This window comes from Megalops cyprinoides, chromosome 5 (assembly GCF_013368585.1).
Source record: "Megalops cyprinoides isolate fMegCyp1 chromosome 5, fMegCyp1.pri, whole genome shotgun sequence".
NCBI classification, from domain to species: Eukaryota; Metazoa; Chordata; class Actinopteri; order Elopiformes; family Megalopidae; genus Megalops; species Megalops cyprinoides.
This window is the reverse complement of record NC_050587.1, coordinates 22,994,878-23,013,982: the sequence shown is the minus strand read 5'-3', so window position 1 is coordinate 23,013,982 and position 19,105 is coordinate 22,994,878. Positions and strand designations below refer to the sequence as shown.

General features: G+C 46.3%; 1 protein-coding gene across 2 annotated transcripts in view; it reads right to left on the bottom strand.

The window, feature by feature from the left end:
• LOC118777795 (NMDA receptor synaptonuclear signaling and neuronal migration factor) overlaps positions 1-19,105 on the bottom strand; it is a 30,576-nt gene that overhangs the window by 1,146 nt on the left and 10,325 nt on the right. Inside the window, exons 3-15 of one of the 2 annotated variants that reach the window (XM_036528956.1) lie at positions 18,279-18,989; positions 17,924-17,996; positions 16,946-16,951; positions 14,764-14,832; positions 9,631-9,683; positions 8,279-8,368; positions 6,640-6,770; positions 3,824-3,907; positions 3,054-3,087; positions 2,830-2,900; positions 2,229-2,308; positions 2,014-2,116; positions 283-358 (exon numbers count right to left, since the gene is read on the bottom strand). In XM_036528956.1, the coding sequence (XP_036384849.1) occupies positions 283-358; positions 2,014-2,116; positions 2,229-2,308; positions 2,830-2,900; positions 3,054-3,087; positions 3,824-3,907; positions 6,640-6,770; positions 8,279-8,368; positions 9,631-9,683; positions 14,764-14,832; positions 16,946-16,951; positions 17,924-17,996; positions 18,279-18,989 (1,581 nt within the window). The remainder of the gene's footprint in view (positions 1-282; positions 359-2,013; positions 2,117-2,228; positions 2,309-2,829; positions 2,901-3,053; positions 3,088-3,823; positions 3,908-6,639; positions 6,771-8,278; positions 8,369-9,630; positions 9,684-14,763; positions 14,833-16,945; positions 16,952-17,923; positions 17,997-18,278; positions 18,990-19,105) is intronic. The other variant, XM_036528957.1, reaches the window with a different exon arrangement.

The window sequence follows — 19,105 nt, the reverse complement described above, 5'->3', positions numbered from 1 at the left end:
GATATTTAGATCTCATCTCACTCAGTTCAGAAAATCAGCTGCTGGATGACAGCAAGAAGAAGGATGCAGCTGTGGTAATGAGATTTTAATACAGGGAATGATTCAAAAACTCAATCAATAAAAGTCCTGGAGGGGAGTGCTGTCACAGCTGCCAATCAATATGTTTGTGGTGTACAGGTGACAAAAACGTGTGTGTGTGTGTGTATGTGTAAGTGTGTGTACGTGTATGTCTATGTATGTATGTATGCATAAACGTGTGTATCTGCATGCAGACGCTCTCACCCTGTGCAGACAGCTCCAGCGGAGATTCAAACGTGACAGAGTACGGCCTCATCAGGTTCTTCAGCTTGAGGAACAGCTGTTGGGAAACGATAAGCCAGACCTCCCATTAATCAGCGCCCGCGTTCCTCACTTCTGCAGGACGAGCACACTTTAAAGGCATGGATAATTCTGAGCTGATTCCTCACGCCCTCAATAAGCCACATGCTTCTCCGAGATGTGGACGACCAGGGGGACGAAAAAAGGCTGCAAACAGCTTCAGTGACAGATTTTGAGAGTACATTTCCAAGGGAAGTACTGCCTACACGAATCGCATAGGGAGAAGCAAAATCCTACATAAATACCTCATCACCTCCATCAGGACTGTGTAGCCCTGGACTACTGCCTGCATATTCACAATGAAGTTCAGCTGGCAGTAAAAATGATGGGACACTTTATCATTATGCAATTCTATGCATATTCATAAACTGCTCCGACAACTGAGAGTGGATAAAGAGCGCCATAAACCAATGCCATCATGCCTGTTATTACTCAAGAGAAATATTTATTAATAATTCATCTCTTGATGAATATTGCAACAACCGCTAGCTAGGTTTCATAGCACGTTCAAAGCGAACAAATAATTGCCACACTACATTCAAATTACACTACAAGCAAGGCCACTGCTGCCAAGCTGACACCAACCAGAGCACAGAAAGCGATGCTATAAAAAAGTTGGTGGGTTCATACATAGTGGGTGGTGACTGTAAAGAAATATGTTTATGCATTTATAACAGGTTGCCACATAAGGTTGAGGCACTGTAGCGTAGCAGTTAGAACTGGATGGCAATTTACTCGGACTAGGCTACACAGACTGAGAGACAATGGGATGGCATGTGGTGACATAGAAAATCTGAGAATCTATCAGCGCAGGAGACCTGCTCCCGAGAAGCTCAGTGGATAAGGCGTTTGCTTCGAGCGCTCACTGATCTCTGTTACCCTCAGGATCTTTGTCAGAGTGGGACACTTTCCAAAGCCCATAGTGTTGCTTCACTCCCTGGCGCCTGAGTCCGCATTGGTGTGGATGTCACGAATGTCTGCAGCAGTGTGTATTTTCAGCAGGCCTGCTGTAAATAAGAGCAGGGGATCTGCTTCGGCCGACATGCGGTCCCACTCCGCTGTCCGGGTTGGCTCACAGACACTGGGCGGAGACACTAGGGAGTGACCAGGGGCGGGGGGAGAGAGAGTGCGGCAGTGAGTGTTTTATCCTAGGAGGATGTGGCAGTCAAGGAGATCCTGCCATTGAGCTGAGCGCGTCTGGCTGAAGCAGCACAGCTATAAATAGCAGCATGGCTGAGGCTGAGGTAATGGGGAGACTCAGGTAGTCAGGGGAGAATGGCTAAGCACTTCAAAGGAGACACTCAGCGTTCTCCCCTCCCTCCGCTGCAGCCGAGTTCTTAAAAACCAGCCACACAAAACGGCCCACACATTCTGGAGGGGCAGAAATGATATTTGAACAACTGCATGCAAAGAGTGTGTAGCTCCAGAGTTATGAGTGTGTATGTGGGTGTTACATGTCTGTAGGGAGTGTGTATAGGTGCGCAGAGTGTGTGCAATGCACGTGTAGGTATTATGTAGTTACAGTGTAATATATGTGTGCAGAGATGTGTAGCTGATGTGTAATGCATAATACATAGTACAAGGCTGTGTGGAGGTTGTGGAGGGAATGTGCCGCTCAAGTGTAGTGTGTTGTACCTTTTCTCCATTAGGGTTGCCCAGGACGTAGCAGCCCATGATATGGATAAGGTTGGGCTCAGGGTTCACTTTACTCATAAACCTGCTCAGTCTTCTCCAGAACCTACACATACACACACACACACAAACAGAGCTTAGTGCTACTGCTTATAACAGTGTATAACAGTGTTGACAAAGACAGGAGCAGATGCTGCCGCACTGATGATGTCACTCACTGGCTCATGTCCTCCTCCTTCTCCACCTTGGCAAAAGTGGCCACCTTGTTCTTCAGCAGGTACAGGTGACCTGGGCCTCCCTGAGGGAGAGAAGAACACGGATAAGAACACATGCATACCAACACATCACACACACACACACACACACACACACACACACACACACACACACACACACACACACACACACACTCACACACACACACATACATACACTCACACACACACACTCACGCACACACACACACACACTCACACTCACACACACACACACACTCACTCACTCACACACACATACATACACTCACACACACTCACGCACACACACACACACACTCACACTCACACTCACACACACACACGCACACACACACACACATACATACTCTCACACACACACACACACACACACACACACACACACACACACTCACTCACACACACATACATACACTCACACACACACACTCACGCACACACACTCGCGCACATACACACACACACACACACACACACACACACACACACACACACACACACACACACACACACACACACACACACACACACACACACACAGAAGATGCTGCCTCTCCCTCACCTGGCAGAAGATGAGCATTCTCCAAATCCTGCAGCCCTTCCTGTAGGCTGTGAGCTTTTTCTCAATCTCCTCTGTGGAGAAAGAGAGAATAAAGGCAGAAAGAATGAGAGAATTAGAACAAGATAAAACGGATAATGAAAGAACACGTGTCAGAAGGCCTATGCCACACTGTGAGAGGCCATCCAAAAACCACAGCACAGAGGGGACGTCCACCCATCACCTACCGAGAATGTCTTCGAAGGTGGCATGTTCGTGGTCCTGCAGAAGAGGGGCCGGGAGGGGGAGAGGGAGGAGAGAGGTGAGAGCTGATCAATGAAGTGCTCGCAGTTTAAGCACGGCAGTCACTCACCGTGAGTAATCTCAGCTAACACTGGGCATTCCCACAGTGCACTTTTACCAGGGAGTCCGCTCAGAGCCAGCAGAGATGACCTTCAGCACAGCGCAGTGGGATTCCTTGTGTATAGATTGGAATGGTGGCGTGTGTTGAGCTCTGTGGCGATAAGGTAGTCCATTGAGGGAGTAGTAAATGTGAGTTTTATCTTGTAATGCAGCCGAAAGAGAATGTTGTGTAAGTGTGTCATTTAAGATAATGTGTAAGATAATATAGGTGGTCCATTAAATGAGAGTGTGTAAAAGGTATTTTAAGTGTGTATGACATGTTGTGTTAGAGCATATACAGGGTTTAAATGTGTGAGGTGTGATTTTTTTACAGTTTGCACAGGGTGTTTTAAATGCACATGGCATGCTGTATTAGAACATGCCCAAGGTGTAAATGCATTCCATATTCTGTGTGCAAGGTGTTGAAATTTCTGTAGTACAGTATGTTCTATTAGAGTGTGTACAGGATATTGCAATGCGTGTCCTATGCTGTGTACAGAGTGTTGCATTGTATGTGGTATGTTGTGTACAGGGTGCTGAATTGTGTGTGCTATGCTGCACACAGGATGTGGTATAATGTGTAAAGGATATTGTGCGGTTGTGTCATTAGACTCACATATAGGATGGGGATGATGGATGGATCATCTCTGCGGATGATGTTGGGAATGTACTCCGCTTTGGGTACCTTGGAGGAGATCAGCTGAGGGAGAGAGAGGGGAAAAGAGAAGATGTCATATCTTTCCACAAGTCACGCTGATAACTTTCTGTATAAAATTTTAAGTGATAGCACAGGACATCATAATGAGAACAATAGTAAACTTTATTCATATAGTACTTTTTTCATACTAAGCAATCACAGGGTTTTCCAACAAAGAAAAATAAAAACAAATGTTAAAATAAAAACAACCACAGTAAAGTCACATTGTGCAGGTGTAAAACATAAACTAAAATAATAAGAGTGAATAAAATAAATACTATTAAAATAGGTTAAAACCAAGTTTTTATAAGCAACTTGAAAGTAGAAATGGTCTGTGCAGCCCTGATGCTCTCTGGCAAAGAGTTCCATAGCTTTGGGACCTGTGGAGAGGAGGTAAGGTGACATTTTGTCTTTTGACATTTACGCACAGAGAGAAAACCCTTATCTAATGATTATATAATGAGAACCCACTGAGGTTCATAGGTGTTTAGTAACTGGATAATGTAATCAGGAACTAGACCACTCAAATCCTTAAAACTGGTGAATAGAAGCTTAAAATCAACTCTAACAGCAACTGGTAGTCAAAATAAAGAGAGAATAAACTCAGGGTAATACGTGTCCTTTTGCTTGTTAAGAGTCTTGCTGCAGCATTTTGCACTAATTGCAGTCAGAACAATGCTGGGGCATTTAGACTCACGGGGCATTGCAGTAGTCTAAATCAGGAGATATGAATGAATGGACGACTTTCTCAGGTTCCTTAAAGGATAAGAAAGATCTTATTCTGTAAATTTCTGTATTTCTTAACTGGTACTAGCATGCCTGAGATACCCTCTTAACATGTTGTTCAAAGCCCAAACTTGAGTCAAAGATAAGATATGAGCTCTTCTTCTCAGGTTTTACATTGGGGATTAAATTGTTCATTTTTCAGTGAATCAGATCTGATCCGCAACCCAGTAGCAGAACTTCTGTTTCATCAGAATTCAGTGGAAGGAAATTCTAAAACATTCAATGTATTTGTTTAATATTAGAAAGGCAAATTTGGAGAGCCAATGTTTTACTCCTATGATCAAGGCTGACTGAAGAACACAACTGTGTATCATCTGCATAAAAGTGAAATATGATGTTATGCTTACTGATAATATGGCCAAGTTGAAGCTGAAACAAAAAAAAAAAAAAAACTGAGAATGAGACTGGCCCTAATATTGAACCCTGGGGGACCCCACAGGTAATGGAGCAGTAGAGGATATATATTCTGACCCTAAACTCACACTAAAAACTGCCTACCTATAGAACAGAGAACAGAACCAACACAGTATAGTTTCAACAAGTAGGTGATTGATTAAAATAACTTGATAAACAGTATCTAACACTGCACTGAGGTCATTAAATGCTAAAAGACTAAAAGAGAGCATTTGTTTGAGTCAACTCTCATTAACAGGTCACTGGCTACACTGACAAGTGTGATTTCAGTTACTTTCCTCTCAGCAAAAGCCCAAGAGAACTTTTGAATTAACTGCTTAAAACAATCCTCTCAAAAATGAATTAACTGCTTAAAACAATCCTCTCAAAAACTTTAATAAGAAGAAATAGTTTAGAAATGAGCCCATAACTACTGAAAACAGAAGTGTCAAGGTTAGATTTCTTAATTAGCAGCTAGGAGCAGTTCCAGTGGCATGAGCGCAATTAATGATCGGAAGAATATTACTGCATGCAGTTCTGAACAATTGTTTCAACAGTTTTGTGGGTATGTCATCAAGAGAAAAAGGTGCAGGATCCATATGTATCACAGTTTCAGTCAACTCATCACCTGTTTTCAAACAATGTATATAGCTGTTCATGTCAAAAGTCATATGATGTCAGTGGATTAGTTGTTAATGTCTGCAGCTTTTATACCTTTATATTTTAGCATAAGGGTCTTTGATAAGTAATAACTAGAGTGTAAATTAGGGGGCCTTCTGTTTTATTTCAGCTTTCCTACACTCTCTCTTGATTTGCCTAATATTTTCAGTTATCCACAGGGTATTTCTCTTGGTAGACAATGGTTTTACCCTTTCTGGCGAAACAGAGTCTGGAGTTAGATTACAAAGTCAGAGTCAACCAGTTCTTCAGGTGTGTACTACCCTAATGGAGCTGGCTGAAAAGGATGATGTAATATTGCAAGAATGAAGACAGAGACAGGTAGCAACAGATTAAAACTGTGAGATCCTTCTTTACTAAAAACTATTGAGAGTCTCCATGGGCCATGAGAAGATCGGGAGTTTAACCATGGGAATGAATTGGCTCTGACACGTTGAACAAAGCCGAATGATTCTTTCAAATTAAACAACCTATTAGCATATGAATCTGAGAGAATATCAACATGAATATTAATATCAACAAGTACAAACATCCTGTGACACTTCAGCACTATCAAGGATAGGAAGTCTGCAAACTCAGATAAACGTGACGGATTTGGTTCAGGGGGGCCGATGAGCAATGACAGAGTGCTGAAGACTCTTTTCGTCTCTTTGTTTATAAACAGAGACGGTTAACCATTTGAAGGATGAGAAATCACCAAAGATGAGTTAATTTAAATGAAAATTACTATTGTCATGTACACTCTCTGTACTCCCAGGGATGCAACAGGTACTCACATATTGGGCCGTAGGGGGTTTTCTTAAGACTTGTGTGTTTACATAGGGTTATTGTGTGTGTCAGTACATGGATATCACACGGAGCCTGCCGGTGTGTCTCACCATGATTTTGGGGGGGATGAAGTCGTCTCCCTCACAGGCTAATCTCTCCATCTCCCTCTCTTCCTCCCAGTCCATCGGATCATCACACACCCCCTCATCCAGAGTCCCACAGGATGCCTGCAAGTCCCCACCTGCCACAGCCAGCCACAGGGAGACACAGGGAGGGGTTAGCAAGTAAAAGGGAGGGGCAGTGAGAAGGAGGGAGGAGTGAGCAACAAGAGTGAGGGAGGGGTTGGTAAAAAGAGGGCGGCAGGAAAACATCATAACAGTTGGGGGCGGGGGTTTAACATAAAAGAGGGAGGGACATGGAGAGGAGCAGGCAGGAGGGAATGAAGAAGTGGAAGCGATGATGATGTAAAAGGCAGGGAGCCAGTCAGGGAGACGGAGGGGAACGTAGAGGGAGGGGCAAAAGAAGGAGATGCACGGAGAGGAATGCAGAGCATGCAGCCAATGAAGAACAGAAGACGGGGGGAAAGAAAAAAGGATGAATGACAGAATACAATGAGGGAAAGCTGAAATTAGACAGGCAAAGGAATGCAGAAGGAGGTGTCAAAAGACTCGAGAAAGCAAGGTGAGGCAGAATTAGAAACACTCAGGATACAAACAGCTTGCTACTACAGAGAGAGAAAAAAAAACAAAAACATTGATATATAGGAAAAAGAGCACAAAGAACCACACTCCCGTTCATGGACACCATCACTCACATTACACCAGAAACACTACTACAGAGCAACATCAGACACACAGAGATGCTGCATGGAGATGAGAGAACACTACTACGAACACATATACAAACACAAACACTGCGATACGCAGAGACAAACCCACATGCACAAACACGCACAAATACACTGATCCGCGGGAGAGACTGATACTCACAGAGAGAGAGAAAGACAGAGTGTCATAGTGTCGGAGACAGAATCACAGTCAGAAGGAGACAGATAGACAGGGTCAGCATCACGCATTCTTTGTGATACTGCGCTTTAGAGTAGGAAAACAGGTCAGGTGACACATCTGGTGTATATGCGCCAACATCTCCATTTACTTCCATGTCTCAAATACTCAACCTGCAAGGTAGTTGTGTGCCTGCATCAGTGTGCTATTTGCATGTCTGTAACAGGGTGTCTAGTGTGTGTGTGTGTGTACCTGTATATCTATAATGGTCATTCTCATTCTATTCTGTCCTCATGTGTGAGTACAGTATGTACAGGGTCTGTGTTTCAGCAATATATGGATGCTTGTAGCGTATCTGTTATCTGAATATCTATTCATGTGCACACATTTGTGTATGTGTCTATGTTTGTATGCATATGTGGTTGTAGGAGTGTGTGTGTGCATATGTGTGCGTGTGTGTGAGTGCAAGTGTTTGTGTATGAGATGGAACATTGTGCAGGTGTGTGTGTGTGTGTGTGTGTGTGTGTGTGTGTGTGTGTGTGTGTGGTGGGGTACAGTGCAGGTATGTGTATATATGTGTGTGTGAGGTGGAGCAGTGTGCAGGTGTGTGTGTGTGTGTCTGTGTGTGTGTGTGTGTGTGTGTGGTGGGGTACAGTGCAGGTATGTGTATATATGTGTGTGTGAGGTGGAGCAGTGTGCAGGTGTGTGTGCGTGTGTGTGTGTTTGTGTGTGTGTTTGAACTCACTGTCTCTGGAGTCGTGTAGAGAGTCAGGCTTGATGGGGGTGGGGTCACTCCAAGAGCGGCTGAAGCTCTTCCCTCTGCGGTCTGCAAATGCTGGTGGAGGTGAGGGGGGGAGAGAGGGTCATACACACAGTGCTCCTGCAGGCACACTGCTGCTACACTCACACACATTCATACACACACACACACACACACACACACACCTGCACACTGCTCCACCTCACACACACATATATACATACACACATGCACACACACACACACACACGCGTGTGCTCTCTCTCTCTCTCTCTCACACACACACACACACACACACACACACACCTGCACACTGCTCCACCTCACACACACATATATACATACACACATGCACACACACACACACACACACACACGCACACACGCGCGTGCTCTCTCTCTCTCTCTCTCTCTCTCTCTCTCTCACACACACACACACACATGGCTGCTACACACATGCACACACTGTGCCTACACAGACACGCACACACACATACACACACACTCCATATATATTGCATTGATTCTGAATTAGTGGCTTATTCGGGTATGAAGATACTGGTATTCTGCCTTAATCTGCCATACAATTGGCACGTTGGGAAGATTTTCCACATAGAATAGTTAAGCTGTGTAAAATGATTGATATTCAAACACAGACACACACACACTGCTGCTACATACACACACACAAACACACACGCTGCTGCTATACACATACACACACACAGCCATTACACACACATGCCCATATACACTGCTCCTGCAAGCACACATATACACACACTGCTCCTACACATACACACAGATACTGCCACTGCAGACACACACACACACAGACACACACACACACAGACACACACACACACACACACACACACACACACTGCTCCTATACACACATACGTTGCTGCCACACACATGCACACGCACATATGCTGCTCCTACACACACAGAAACATACGCACACAGACATACTGAGACTCAGTCCCTTCCCATGAGAGTGCTCTCCTCTCGGTATCAGATATGCACGGGGAGTAGTGGGCGAGAATCTGGAACAATAGGGCGATGACGATGCTGTCCCCACTCCGTCTCAGGGGACCTCCTCTGAGGCACATGGAGGATTCTGTACTCACACCGTGACTGCTTCCTCCTGCTTCCCACATCTCTAAGGACGCAAGACGCACACACACATGCACATGCCAAACACAGATAAACAGACACTACCGTGCAACAAAGCCACGAGCATGCGGAACACACACAAATGGCGCTGAACATGGGAACACTCACACGCAAGCACACACACACACACACACACACACACACACGGTGTGACTCACTCTGGGCTTTCATCCTTCTGCTGCCCACCATTCTCAGGTGCTTCCGGAAATTTCTGTGTAGATAGAAAGAGAGAGCGAGAGTGCAGGGGGAAAAAGGGGGTAGAGAGAAAGAGAAAGAGAAAGAAAGAGAGGAAAGAGAGGGATGAGAGAAGGTAGGAGAAAAGAAAGAAAGAAGAAAGGTTGTGAGATGGGATTGTAGGCAAAAGGAGAGTGAAAAGACGGGATCGGACAGACAGAGGGGTAAAGGGAGAGAAGAAGACTGGTTAATTCAGTTTTTTTTTTATTTTTACAGTACAGTGATTTTTACAGTAAAGCTCTGGCAATCTGGCAATGAGTGTTTGAAGTTACTCGGCAATAAATGACTCTCCTCCCTTGCATCCCTAAATCCCAGCTTATCTCCCACACCTGACGGCACTGAACACCAGCACTGCGATCAAGCTCATTTGTGGGTGCAAGCTTATGGATGGTGGCAGGACAGATGTTTAACTGACACTTCTCACACAGCTTGCACAAGATTCAAAAACATGACAGCAAAGTTATTCATTCATTTGCTTACCAGACAACTTTTTGATAGGCGACTTACGGAACTTTGATTTTTTCACATTTTACATTTAAACCACTGGATATGTTTACTGGGGAAATTCTGACTGTCTTCCATGCTCAAGGATCCAACCGCAGCACCCTACACTGGATTCGAACGTACAGCCTTCAGGTTAGAAGCCCATGTCCTTTCTCTAACACAGCACACTCACAATTTAAACATCTCAATAGGATGCCAGGCCGCTGTGAGTCCCTGTCTCTCCTCCCCTGCCTTTTCCAACCCCCGCATGGTCCCACAGAGGTTAGGACCACTGGTTACCTCTTCAGACCCCACGTTGTCTCCTCTACCTAGTGGCAGCACTTAAATACTGTCTTTTTACTCTTGGGTATCACTGGACTTTGACACTAGTTGTTGATGTTTTAGATTATTGTGTCTCTTAGCATGGTAAACCACGTATTGTAGCACTAGGTAATGTACTGACACTTGGTCAGATATGGTCTGACAGTTTTCTGCTTGTGCTTGTTGTTTATGTGGGGTAGCAGTGTAGTGTAGTGGCAAGGAGCAGGGCTCCTAACCAAAAAGTTGCTAGTTCGATTCCCTGTACCCTTGGGCTAGGTATTTAACCCACAATGATCTCAGTTAAAATCTAGTTGTATAAATGGATAAAATTGTGGATAAGAGTGTCTGCTCTAATGGAATGGAATGTAATGTAATGTGGCCTTAGTATACACACTTATGTGCCTGTGATTTGTAAGCCGTTGTGGATAAGAGGGTCTGACAAAAGATGAAAAGCAAATGCAATTGATTCCATAATGTCTAAACGCAATTGTGAATAAAATATTGCCCCTTATCGACCCCCTCAGTGACAGCCATGACCATTTTCCTGGCCACTTTCAGTCCACTACTGAAGACCCCCGCCCCCCCATGGTCTGTCACAAGGGGCCATATGTCAGTTCACCCCCCTCACATGATTGATGGCTGTGAAATCCATTAAGGATCATATACACATCTGACCAGGCTAATGGACCATCATTACAACTGAAGAACAGGTCCTTCTGAGACATGTGAACAGAGCTGCATTCAGCAGTCTTTTTTTATTTCTGATCTCTGTATGAGTCATAGATATATAATAAAAATGCAAATAATTTTAATACACAAGCCTCTCACCTCTCTTTGCCTAGTTAGTGTCTCTCTTGGTCTATGACGTGAAAAGGGCAAGTTCAATGTTTCACTTGTGCAACGTGTGGATTTATCTCCTGCTCATTTTCAGTATGCTGTCCATTCTCTCCCTGTCTCTCACTCTTTCTTATTTTGCTGCTTAGTATATGCATATGCCACTACCCCATCTTTAAAAAATGGCATTTTTCTACCGTTAATTACAGATTCAGACATATTAGAGGCTGAGCTGAAGACTGCACGCTGTCTCTGCATCCTTTCCCTCTCATCTTTCATCTCCCACACATAGTCCAGTCTGCTTTCACTCTCTCTGTCTTTCTCTCTTTCTCTCTCTCCTTCTTTCTCCCACCCTCTGTCCCTCTCTCTCTATCTCTGTCTTTCTCTCTTGCTCTCTCTCCTTACACAGCTGGAAGTCGTGCATCTCATAACCTTGGTAACCATGCGTCCAATGACAATGAGGCTGGACATCTGTGGTGTGTGGGTGGGGAAGTGCCGGGCATTTTGGGGGGGGGGGGATTTTCCATTTACCTTACATGAATGCTGACCTCACAGAGGAAACAGGCAAACTGCGGCCTGTGTGGTAGCACGGCATAATTGATAGGGTTCGGGAACACTACCTGTCCTGCATTATTCATCCACGCCCGGCTATTCCTCCCGCCGCTGTGCTCCCGAGCGCAGCGCCACGTTTGATACTGCACTCCCTATCGCTGCCGCTCCCCCTTCACTCAGACTCGCAAGCCTCTCCCACCGTGCTGGGAAGTGAGGGATGCGGCAGTTTCATCCCACAGACAAGCCACACCAAGACACCTTATGGAAAACTACTGCGCGTTACACACAAGCCGAAGTTCAAGGCGTATACTTCTGATGCATGTGGACACATTTTGCATGCGTTAGAAACTGTATCAATTAATTGCCACTTTCAAGAAGATACATAACTGTATGGATTTGTTACAGTGCATATTATGAAATTACATTATTATATATATTCAAAACAGGAAGAAAATGGATGCATGAAATTTACAATAGTGTACTGCTTTTGTGATTCATCCTGTACTTAATGTCATGAGTTTGACATTGATTATATATTCAATGTATGAGTTGAATATGTATGTCTTTTATGTGGGATTGTAATTTTTTGCCATACTCTAGTAGCTGTTTGGGTTTCTCACAGTGAGTGGCAAACACTCTAGTCCATAGTTACTCAAGTCACTTCTAAAAAAGCCATGCACAAATAGGACTGACACTACGAAAAAGCCTGCAATCTAATTTCACTGGTACAATGTGTTCAGATTCTAAGGTAAACAACTCATGATTACAGATGCACTGTGCATTGCCTCACAAGCGCATCAGAATTGCTCCCACGGCAAATTATCCAGCGTACTCCAAACAGGAGCGACCGGTCTTCACGAGCAGCTGAACAAATCTGCTGCTAGTCGCTGCGCTGCGGACAAAATGAACATTTCACCTTTGCTCCATCCTGGTGCGTGGCAACCCCCCCCGGCGCTCAGAGAAGGACCCCGCGGAGATCGGCTAATGAGAGGACAGAAAAACAAGACCCGTCTTTCCCTGCAATCAGCGGCCGATGAGTCAGAGCCATCACTCCGAGCGGGGAAGCTTCATACAGGGAGAATAGCCTGCTCCTCCGGCATGAATCACTAGGCCGGGCCGTGGCCTCCCTGACCCTCCCTCCCACGGCCCGCGCACACGCAAGATGGTGTATTCTCGCCCGCGGCTCGTGTGACTGCATCCAGAGTCAGATTCTGCCACGAGGCAGCGGCTGCAGACAAGACAGATCTGTCCAAAAAAGAGGCAACCTTGTCCAAGGTAATCCTGTCCGTGAATGTGACGTGCCCGACCCAGACACTAACCCGAATCCTAAGGGACAGGCAATGAGGGTGGCTTGTGCCGCCGTCCGGGCCTAAGGTGGTCCTGTTCATTTAGGAAATTTGGGTTTAAGATGTTACCTAACCGAAACCTCAATCCCAAAACCATGGAACAGCCCCCCCTAGGGTTAGCAATAAAGAAAACTAATTTAAGCCCCAACAAAAAGGATGATAAGAGCATCATTCCTTTCAATAGTGCTCACAGAAGTAGCAGCTAGGGAATTTCCCTAACCCAAACCCAAACACCAGCTAGAATATCCCATCAATGGGAAGGATGGTTTGGATAGAACTGCCTTTATTATGGACAGATCAGCCTCTGATATCAGCAGCCAGCACCTACTGGAACCGGCCCCATGTGCTCAGATAATAATTCTGTGCAATTGTGAATCTTTATGGCCTGTGCATATCGTATTGTGTTTAGTAAATCCGAGCCATGGCAATATGCAATGTTTGCCGCCATTTGTTCCAATTTTTATGAATACTGCAAGACAAACGTGCCCCTTGTTGTCTGTAACACTGATGTGTATTCTCTGTATTCTGATCTGTTTTCCGACCTCTCTGTATGACACAGCAGCCATCAGGCACCATGGAGGAAAACAAACCACCACTGTGTCCCTGCTAGCTAGGTCTGACCTCCATTTCCCCCTCACAAAAAATGACATGTATTCAAATATACAATGCAAGTTTTAAAAAATGTATGTTACGGCTAAAATAAGATCTGCAAGCATTTACAGTATTAGGCAGCATGCCAGCTACATCCATTTCCAGTGTGCTTATATTTTTATAAGCAGCCTTTTTATTTCTGCAGAAAATATGGTACAATGACACAAATTGCAAATAATATTCTAATATATAGCATTTTTTCAAAAATGTAAAAAAAAAAAAAAGCCGGCTGAAGCTAGAGGTCTGTGCAAGTCAAGTGGCCTCACAGTCTCTGGCCCGTACGCACCCATTCACATTTTCCACACTGCCAAGCTCTCTCATGCATTCCAAAATTTACAGCTGCACCACACCGCAGTCTCCTGACATACAGTGAGCACCACCACCGCCATCGGGTGCAGATTTACATGGTCCCCACATAGTGAGACCCTGGCATATTTAAGGTACAGGACACGACGACAGCTGCCATCGCAATAACGCTGCGCTCTGCTTACAGCTGTGAGAAATGCTGTATCATGCTCCTCCTCCATCCATCCATCCACTCGCTGCCTGCCGTTGTCCTGCATGACCTCACTACACACAGACATAAAGCACTTTCAGACCACTGCAGCAAACAGCACATATGGCACCGCGCCGTTAATGCTGGCTGGTCTGGCGAACTAAACTGCGCTACCGAGAAACTCCCAAAGGTTACAAATCTGCAGTGGAAGGTTACCAGGCCTTAGGCTTGCATGGCTGTCTGTAATGTCTGCATGCTCGGTGCCTTTAAGCCTCTCTCACTGCATCAGCTTCCAGCATGTGCTTAAAAAAAGGGGGCTGGCTACTGGGAAGAGGCAGGTTGTGAAACAGGACAGGACAGAGGGGACATGGTACCTCTGGATGATGGTAGCCGACTCCAGCTCTCTTTTCCTCCTCTTTCTCGCAGCCATGCCCCGGAACGCCCTGCCAGGACGTGTGACAGCATTAACAGGGTGGGGTGGGGGGGTAGAGCGTTGGGGTTAGTCAGTGGGTTAGCCGCGGGGTGCCGGGCTGAGTTAGTACAGGACTAGTACTAGGCGGGAGCTAAAGAGAGCTGGGACGGGTGAGCACTATCAACCACAGACTGCGAAAGACACCTACGCCAGGCACTGAGCACCAGAGCCAAAAGCACCACTCAGGAGCCACCGCTCAACAGCACAGCTGTGACTACGGCACGAACACAAACAGGACACAGGAATAGCATGCAGGAGCAGAGTGGAGCAGAAGGAGAGAAATAGTGTGTATGTGCACATGTGTGTGAGTATGCAAGCTGGGTATGTATGTGTGTGTAAAGGTGAGTTAGTGTCTCTCTTCCTCTCTTTGCATTTGTGTCCGTGTGTGTGTGTGTGTGTGTGTGTGTGTGTGTGCGAGAGAGACAGAGAGAAAGAGAGAGAAAGTAATTTTCTATGTTTTCTTGTGCACAGCAACTGTCACGAATCCATAATCTGTGACCTGTGACATGATGACCAAGCAAGTTATCATCATCAACAAATCAGTCAGTGTTCAGACTGCTTATCCTCTCTAGCTGAAGGCAAAGCAAAGCAGATGCCTTGTTTGTGTGTGCGCGTGCGTGTGTGTGTGCGTGTGTTTGTGCGTGTGTGTGTGTGTGTGTGTATGTGTGCATGTGGGTGCTAATGTATGTCTGTGTGTGTGTGCATGTGTGCTGCAAACATGTGTGTATGGATATAGCACTGTGGTGCAGCAATCAGGGAACTCAGGTTGTAACTGGAAGACATTGGGTTGATTTCCCAGACGTAGCACTGCTGATATACCATGGATTCTTTGGCAAATAAATCTATACAAATGTATGAACGGATCACATATAAAACGTGAGCTAAGATAATTGCCTTTGTCTGCTGTGCAAATAAACAGTGCTTAAAAACATTGAACCAGACTTACTGTAATGATTTACAAACGTATAATTAAACTGGAATGTGAGTAACACCCTCTTCTGTTAATGTTGTTATGAAATAATTGTTTCTGCTGTTTTTCGTGATTGTTTCCTGCCTCTATTTTAATGTTCGTAATCAGTGTTACGCACCAGTGAACATTTTTGATAGAACTCCCCACCTTTAATCATGTTATGAACTTTCTGGATGCAAAATTAAATCAACGGTGTGTCACCACCGAATCAGCTAATTCTGTTTGCACTGTCTACACACTTGTACAAGATTCCATCTGATTTTCCCTACAGCTGAAGAAAATAATTAATGGGTATTGTTAAACTGAATATTTCTGTCCTAATTTAAATGTGTCAATAATTCAACATACTTACGGAACGTTTAATTAAACAGAGACACACAATATAAACTAGGTTGACACCCAAATCTCACAGCACTCTTGTAGTGCTCCTTGTAGGTTTACTTTACGAACACAAAAGCCTTTCAGCTTGGCAACAGAGATGGGCCTGCTGGAAATGATATTGGATACGGCAAGGCAGAACACATTCTACAACGAAAGCAACAAAAATGCATTCAAATGCTTATGATGCTAACATATAACCTAATTTGCTCCATAATCCCACCCCTCTCTGTGTTCTGTTTTCTCCCTGTAGACCTCGGTTGCAGTACAGGATGAATGGATTTAAAATCCTACGCTTTCGTGTGAGACCGGCTGACTAGAAAGCCGTCTGACGCTAGGAAGCACAACCTCATGCAGCTCTTAACTAACACTGGGGAAAATGGCGCAGGGGTGGGGCTTTAAAGGAACTTGCTTTGTGATCCGAGGGCTGTTTCCCTCCATTTAACCCAGCTGAACAATATAGTGACCGCGTTCATTCATCACTCTATGCCAGCTACCATAGGGTGGAGAAGGGGCGGGGATAGCAGGGCACAGGGTAGGGGTTTTGCAAGGTGAGCGCTGAGCACTTTTTTACTTTTCCACTGTAACTTCAAACACTCAGTCGAGGGGTAGGAGAGGTTGGGGGTCAAAGGTTAAGGATAGTGGGTAGTTTGGCGGGGGTGGGGGGGGGGGTCTAGGGGAGCCAGGTCGCAGGAAACAGGGATGCCCCCACATTCATGAACAGGTGGGTACTTACGATATCCTGCAGCACATTCGAGAGAAAGAGGCATGCAAGAGAAGAAAAACAGTAGTTAGGTACCCTGGTTACAAACAGCGCAAGAGAGAAAGCCACAGAGAGAGGAAATAGACTTCTACAGGCTTCTTTTATTAGGATATGAGAAGAGGAGAGAAAGGGGAGAAGGATACAGCCAGAATGAAAGAGATACATCCAAAGAGTGAGAGAAAAGGGCACAGAAGGGCAGGAAGAGAGAGGGAGGGAGATATGAGAAAAGCTGACAAACTCGGAGTAGCAGGAACACATGAGGAAATAAAGGGACAGCTGGACAAACAGAAAGACTGAGAGGGGTTGAGTGAAACAGTGAGTGAAAGAGACCGAGAGAGAGAGAGAGAGAGAGAGAGAGAGAGGGAGGGAAAGAAAAACAGAGAAGAAGGAATAGAGGGAGGCAAAGCAGAGAGAGAGGAGAGAGGACAATGTGAATTCAAAAGGGGGCAGAGATAAAAACACTTGGCCAAGAGTCGAGAGAGAGTGAATGAAGAAGAGAGAGAGAGGGAGGGAGAGAGAGAAAGGCACTTTGTTTGAAGGACATATTGTAATTACCACCCTGACGAGACTGGAAAGTAAAGTAGCTAGCAGGGTGGGGACAGCACAGTCTGCGAGTGTGTGAGTGTGTGTGTCTTCTGCAGTACAATTCACCAGCATTTTGGCCTGCTGTCGCCTGAGTGCCCAATGAGTGTGTCACTCATTACCAAGGGGGAGGGTCTCCTCCTTCAACTGCTTCCATCTGTCACAGTGGTCAGCCATGACAGTGTTTTTCTTTTGTTGCTTTTTGCTTCCAGTTATAAATTCTTATGGCTGTTTATATACTTAATTTGTCATGACAAGTGTCAATTTCTCTTCAAATGTGAATATGAAATGGCAAATGTCACTGGAATCTGCATGTGCGCATTGGAATCTGATTGTGTCTTCAGGTGCTAAGGTGTATTGGGTACTCACGCCTGCATGGTGGTGGTGGCTGTTTGGAAGCTGAACATATTCTCCTTAGGGAACCAGCTGTTGATGTTCTCTTCTGCGGAGAGTAGGAGAGGAGAGGAGGGGATGTCAGAAGGAGGAGGGTGGAGAACTGGGCATGTTTGAAAGGCAGAGAGACAGACAGCCACACCTTCTAATCCTCTCCTCAGAGGGAGACAGCCGGGACAGAGACACAGGGAGGAGAGACGGAGAGTCGCAGATACAGAAGACGAGGACGCCACATCCAACAGGTCCCGTTTGTGAGCCCCGACCCTCAAACCCCCCCCCCCCCCCCCAACCCCCTCCCCGAATTCCAGCGCCTCTCCCTCTCTCCCCTCACCTCGTTCCTCCCCCGTCACCCGGTCCACACTGCACATCCTCTCTAGCCTCCTGTGCTGCTTGCCTGTGTCCCGAGTGGAGCTCTCCAGGTCCAGCGAGCGCTGGCTGTGGGACGGGGCTCCTCCGCAGGCTTCGCACCCCAGGCTGCAGTCCTCCCGCGAGCCCCCCTTCCCGTCGCCCTCGCCCCAGCCCCGGATGTTGTGGGCGCTGACGGAGCTCTGGAGGGGCTGCGAGGGCTGGTGGGAGTGGTGGTGGTGGTGGTGGACGTGGTGGTGGCTGCCATGGTGGTGGTTGCCGTGCTGGTGACCGCCATGGTGGTGGTTGGCATGGTGGTGGTGGTGCTGAGGGGGGGTGGACGGGTGGGACGCCGGAGCCGGGTGGGGGGCTTGCATGGGGTCCCGTCCCGGCTTCAGCACCTCCAGCTCCAGCCTCTCCTTGCTCCCCCGGCTCCCCAGCATGCCCCCCTCCCCGGTTATGGTGTAGACCCGCGCCGGCTGGAAGCTGCCCTCCCCACCCTTCGGCTGCTCCTCTTCGCCCGATAGGACACACTCCAGTGACACGCGGCGCTTGGGGGGCGGAGCCTGCTGCTTACTCAGGCTGGGCTCGGCGGGCGCAGGCGATACGGTGTGCGGGTGAAGGTTGTTGGTTTCAGGACAGATGGTGTCTGGGGAGTCAGAGTCTTGACCAATGAAGGTGTCAGACAGCAGGTGATCTGAAGAGGGTGAGAGAGAAAAAGAGAAAGAGAGAGAGAGAGAGAGAGAGAGAGAGAGAGGGCATCCATTTATCTTCCGAGATCCGCACCTTGGCAACACTTCCACAAACAGTGAC